The following is a 5,804-nucleotide window of genomic DNA, read 5'->3' as shown; positions in this document are numbered from 1 at the left end:
AAAAGCTATTTTTTTGTCCATTAAAATAACATCAAATTGATTGGAAATACAGTGTAGACATTGTTAATGTTGTAAATGACTATTGTAGCTGGAAATGGCTGATTTTGTATGGAATATCTACACAGGCATACAGAGGCCCATTATCAGCAACCATCATTCATGTGTTCCAATGGCACATTGTGTTAGCTAATCCAAGTTTATGATTTTACAAAGGCTAACTGATCATTAGAAAGCCCTTTTGCAATTATGTTAGCACAGATGAAAACGGATTAAAGAAGCAATACAAATGGCCTTCTTTAGACTAGTTGAGTATCTGGCGCATCGGCCTTTGTGGGTTCGATTACAGGCTCAAAATGGCCAGAGACAAAGGACTTTCTTCTGAAACTCGTCAGTCTATTCTTGATCCGAGAAATGAAGGCTATTCCATGCGAGAAATTGCCAAGAAACTGAAGATCTTGTACAACACTGTGTACTACTCTCTTCACAGAACAGTGCAAACTGGCTCTAACCAGAATAAAAAAAGAGGAGTGGGAGGCCCCGGTGCACAACTGAGCAAGAGGAAAAGTACATTAGAGTGCCTAGTTTGAGAAACAGACGCCTCACACGCCTCTAGGCAGTTGCAAAGAAAAATCCATATCTCAGACTGGTCAATAAAAATATAATATTAAGATGGGCAAAAGAACACAGACACTGGACAGAGGAACTCTGCCTAGAAGGCCAGCATCCTGGAGTCGCCTCTTTGCTGTTGAAGTTGAGACTGGTGTTTTGCGGGTACTATTTAATGAAGCTGCCAGTTGAGGACTTGTGAGGCGTCTGTTTCTCAAACTAGACACTCTAATGTACTTGTCCTCTTGCTCAGTTGTGCACCGGGGCCTCCCACTCCTTCTTCTATTCTGGTTAGGGCCAGTTTGCGCTGTTCTGTGAATGGAGTAGTACATAGCGTTGTACGAGATCTTCAGTTTCTTGGCAATTTCTTGCATGGAATAACCTTCATTTCTCAGAACAAGAATAGACTGATGAGTTTCAGAAGAAAATACTTTGTTTCTGGCCATTTTGAGCCTGTAATCGAACCCACAAATGCTGATGCTCCAGATACTCAACTAGTCTAAAGAAGGCCAGTTGTATTTCTTCTTTAATAAGGACAACAGTTTTCAGCTGTGCTAACGTAATGGCAAAAGGGGTTTCTAATGATCTATTAGCCTTTTAAAATGATCAACTTGAATTAGCTAACACAACGTGCCATTGGAACACAGGAGTGATGGTTGCTGATAATGGGTCTCTGTGTGCCTATGTAGATATTCCATAAAAAAAATCTGCCGTTTACAGCTACAATAGTCATTTACAACATTAACAATGACTACACCGTGTTTCTGATCAATTATTGTTATTTTAAAGAACAAGAAATTTGCTTTTCTTTCAAAAACAAGGACATTTCTAAGTGACCCCAAACTTTTGAATGGTAGTGTAGGTTCCCAGTAATATAACAAAAGCTACTTTCATAATATAAATTGTTTACTTTCTAAGTGATTCAAATGGCATAGAAATGCAAAATACACAATGCACATTTATGCATTTAATCACTGTATTTTTCCAATGTGAAGGTTATGTTTCATATATTTTTCAAATAGCTAATTAGCTGCAGGCAATATTTATGGAAAGCACCTTTAAAACTACAGGTGTGCATATAGAAAATGTTTATCTAAACATCAGTAGGTATCCAGTGTTTCTATTTCCAACACACTCTCCCTCTTTGACTGACTCTGTAAACTACAATACAGGGCCGTTATAAGAATCCCCCAAAATACCCTCTTGATCTGTTGGAAATACTTCACACACTTTACTACGAAATCTCTCTCTATTTTTTTATAGCTAAGATATGATTTCCTAATAGACAATGAATATTGCATTATATAAAGCTCCTACCTCAAACTATCTCATGACCAAAATATTTCAAGTTTTCCTAAAGAGAGAGGGGTCTTTTTATGAACGTTCCTGTTATTCCATGCTATGAGGAAGCAGCACTGCTGTCTCCACTCCTGGCTGTTTGTGGTCTGACTAGAGTGATTTCCTCTTTCCTTATGGCTGTAGCGTGATGCTAACAAGTCATGGTTTTTAAATGGCACTTGCATTACTCTGCATGTATTCACATGGAAAACAACCGGCTAGAACTGAGTAACAAGAAAAATATTGTCAAAGGTCTAAGGTCATATCTCTGATTCTCTATGATATGACCTCTGGTCTAGGCCGACGGTGGCCTCCAGTCTCTCTAGCTCTGGCACCTTGTCCATATCCTGCTTCCCCTCCTCATCCTCTTCCTCGTCCCGGCTGATAAAAGCCAGCTCATTCTCATAGCAGAAAGAGTTGTCGGTGGGCGTAGGATCCTTGTCCTCGTCCTCTATCTCCGCCATGTCCTTGGCACTGCACTGGGGGGTGGACGGCACCTCAAAGGTTTTGTGGAAGTGAGCGTAATCCACTTTGTACTGGCTCTTCTCCTCGAAGACGACAGGCTCAAAGCGGTGACCCCACAGGATCTCTGAGGACAGGTAGGAGCTGCGAGCTTGCGCTGTCATGGCTGTGGCTTCCACCATCCCTTCAAGTATCACCACTATCTCAAAGTCAGACAACTCTAGGTCCTGCTTGCTGATGCCAAACAGGGGGCTTTCCTCATCAATCTCGTGCACAATGGTGAGCGGGGAGACCAGGAAGATGCGGTCGATGCCCATGTCATACCCTACGTTGATGTCGATCTGGTCCAGGGGGATGTACTCACCCTCCTCTGTGATGCGAGGTTTGATGAGCTGGGCCCGGACGTGGGCCTCCACCATGTGGCTCTTCCTCAAGTTGCCCACCCTCCACATAAGGCACAGCTTCCCGTCACGCATGGCGATCACTGCATTGTTGCTGAAAAGCAGCGTCTCTGCACGCTTCTTAGGCCGCGCCATCTTGGCCAAGATGGCGCCGATCATGAAGGAGTCGATGATGCAGCCGAAGATGGACTGGAAGACCACCATGAAGACAGCCGAGGGGCACTCCTCCGTCACGCAGCGGAAGCCATAACCAATGGTGGTCTGGGTCTCCACAGAGAACAGGAAGGCGGCCACGAAGCTGTTGACCTGCAGGACGCAGGGGCTGAAGTTATTGTCTCCACCACCCGGGTTGTCCATATCCCCGTGAAGCAAAGCAATGACCCAGAAGGCCAGGCCGAATGCCAGCCAGGACACCACAAACACCAGTGTGAACATCAGGAACATCCAGCGCCAGCGGATGTCCACACATGTGGTGAAGATGTCTGATATGTAGCGCTGCGACTTCTCGTCCATGTGCGAGAAGCGCACATTGCACTGGCCGTTCTTGTTCACGAAGCGACTGCGGCACTTGCGGCGCATCGTGTGGATCTTGCCGTTGCCGAAGCCGTTGCCCATTGTGACAGCAGGCATGGCACCGAGACGCAGGCCTTCTTCCTCCGAGGACACGATGCAGTAGCTGTGCGCCCCGACCACACTCATAACCGAGCCAGACTCAGCTAGTGGGGCACCAGAGAGTCGCTGCTCCAACTCAACAGACAGAGTGGTAGTCAAGATGCGGGAAATAGCACTGGGGATCACAGGAAATGGCTACAGGCAGCTCCCCCCTTCTGCCAAAACAGATCTCTGTCCAAGTGGGCCAAATGGGTCCTAGACACACCCTTCCTGACCTGAGGAGACGAGAGAAGCCAGAGGTTAGTCTACTACACACAAGATCCTGATATTGTCTACTGTTTGTATGATAAAAAAATGAAACAATTGAAATATCTAAAACATTGATGTGTGTTCTATATGCAACACTTCAATAAAAATGAAGCTATTACACGCAGGCCATGTTAAACAACACCCCTCCCATTCTGCCTCAAAGACTCATCTACTCAGCGGCATTTTAAGTGTTTTATCACTACAATGGTGTGGTGCGTAGTACTCCATCACTTTGGGCTTGGTGCACCTTAGTAGCAGCAGATGTTGCTAATTAAACCAAGTTCACACTCTCTCTTGTGAAAATGGTTAGCAGCCATTCAGCTGGGTTCCTGGTCTTGAGGATTATAATAGTAGTTTTTAAACTCCCCAGTAGACTAGTTCTGTGTCCCAAATTAAACCCTAAACCCTATTTATAGTAACCTCCCACCACCACCATCACCCGTCATCAGCACCCCCTGGTCTGGCTCTGGCTGTTCTGTAGTCTAGTGGCTGAGCAGTGTGATATGTTTCTCTAATAATAGCTGCCAGTCACATTGAGCCCCCTTTTCCACAGCTCAGACTCTGAGAGCTCACTGCGTTCTGATTGCGTTTATTTTCAACACAAGTACTGTACAGACCATTTCATTTCAATTTCTACTCCAGCGCAGTTCATGTCAACGCAGCTAAGCAGATCATTTCAGTGAAACAATGTTTTGAGGGTGTTTCTTAGGTGTTCATCAGGTGCTGAATACGGAAACAGAACTGATACCATATTGCAGTGAAATGTGTAGCGACACAAAAAGTAAGGCATATGGACCACATCGTTATTGACTGATCTCTTTACTAACAGGCACCTCTCTCTCACTCGCTCTTTCTCGTAGGAGTCACTGAAAGGGAACCTGATTTGCTGAGGTATTGTGGGATGGCTCAATGTAAGAGTGGTTAAAGGAGTCACCATGGAAACAGGTCACCGCACCAAGACTGAGGGCTGCTGAGATTGGGTGCCTGGTGTTCTGTAGCTATACCTAAGATGTGGTAACTTTGGGGGCTGGTTTGATCGCAGGTGTAAGGTGGTTCGTAATTTCCTAATTGGCGTTGTCTCAGTACACAGGTAACGTAAAATCATCCGGGGGCAGTCTTTCCTTCCCTCCCTCTTCACTATCTCCTCCTCTCCTAGAATATGGCTATAAATCGATTATTTTTAACAGGAGTAACTGGTCTTGCCCATCTTGGTGTCTTGCCACCCTAAATGAAGTATTTCTTGTTCCCTCCAGGTGGCAGAACAGTCAGGAAGAGTTGCCCCCTTCCTGTGAGCATGGTTGTGTCCAAATGGCATCACAGTCCCTATATAGTGCAGTACTTTTGACCAGAGCCCTCTATAAAAAATAGGATGCCATTTGGAACGCAGCCCATGGACAGAGAAACCAACAAACAGCGAGACAGACTGAGGAAGATAAGCTAGAGAGGGCGAGTGATGGTGAGAGTGAAGTACTGTAATGGAACATAGAGAAACCAGAGAGAGAGAGAGTAAAGAGGTGAGCAGAAAGGATTAAAATGGGATAGAGGTCAGGGAAGACAGGGAGGGACTGTGGAAGGACACAAGGAAGAAGAAAGGGAAGAGAAGGAGGCAGAAAACAGGGGGGAACCTTAGGACTGTAGAAGGGAGGGAGAGGGAGAAATGTATACTGGTCTAAATAGAGCTTGTCTGTTTCGTCAAACGTCTGCCAACAAATGACTCCGCCATCTCCCCGATAACCAAAGAAAAACCCTCTGCTGCTGTCGCCGTGGTTATTGCTTTCCTCTTGTTCTGTACCTACCTGCCGATAGACATTTCAGTATCATTTTATTAACTTTACTGCAGTGGGCGAAATGAGGGTCACACAGAGTGTTTCTTGGTAGTCTTAAACAAATCTACTTTGACACAAAAGTATACACCTCACACACATGCTTATGGGCAATTTAAAAAAAGAAGACACCATGTCAGATATAGAGTTGAAATGTATTCAATTTTGAGTTTGCATCCTAATATTACATTTTATATGCATCACAGAAGACTGAAATTTAACAAAACTGTTTAACATAGAAACACTGGATTTT

The 5,804-nt window shown here is 44.7% G+C and overlaps 1 protein-coding gene across 1 annotated transcript; it reads right to left on the bottom strand.

Moving 5' to 3' along the window:
* Positions 1 to 1,616: 1,616 nt before the first annotated feature.
* LOC139406885 (ATP-sensitive inward rectifier potassium channel 12-like) lies at positions 1,617 to 3,629 on the bottom strand. Its single transcript, XM_071150012.1, has one exon. It carries the CDS (start codon positions 3,504 to 3,506, stop codon positions 2,205 to 2,207), a length of 1,302 nt encoding a protein of 433 aa, XP_071006113.1. The 5' UTR covers positions 3,507 to 3,629; the 3' UTR covers positions 1,617 to 2,204.
* Between the last annotated feature and the right edge of the window lie 2,175 nt (positions 3,630 to 5,804).

The sequence above is a fragment of the Oncorhynchus clarkii genome, chromosome 4, assembly GCF_045791955.1.
Source record: "Oncorhynchus clarkii lewisi isolate Uvic-CL-2024 chromosome 4, UVic_Ocla_1.0, whole genome shotgun sequence".
Taxonomy (NCBI): Eukaryota; Metazoa; Chordata; class Actinopteri; order Salmoniformes; family Salmonidae; genus Oncorhynchus; species Oncorhynchus clarkii.
The sequence above is the reverse complement of the archived record's forward strand: the minus strand, read 5'-3'. Positions and strand labels throughout refer to the sequence as shown.

Coding starts and splice junctions, on each gene's coding strand:
- LOC139406885 (XM_071150012.1), bottom strand. CDS start 3,506: ATGAGTGTGGTCGGGGCGCACAGCTACTGCATCGTGTCCTCGGAGGAA.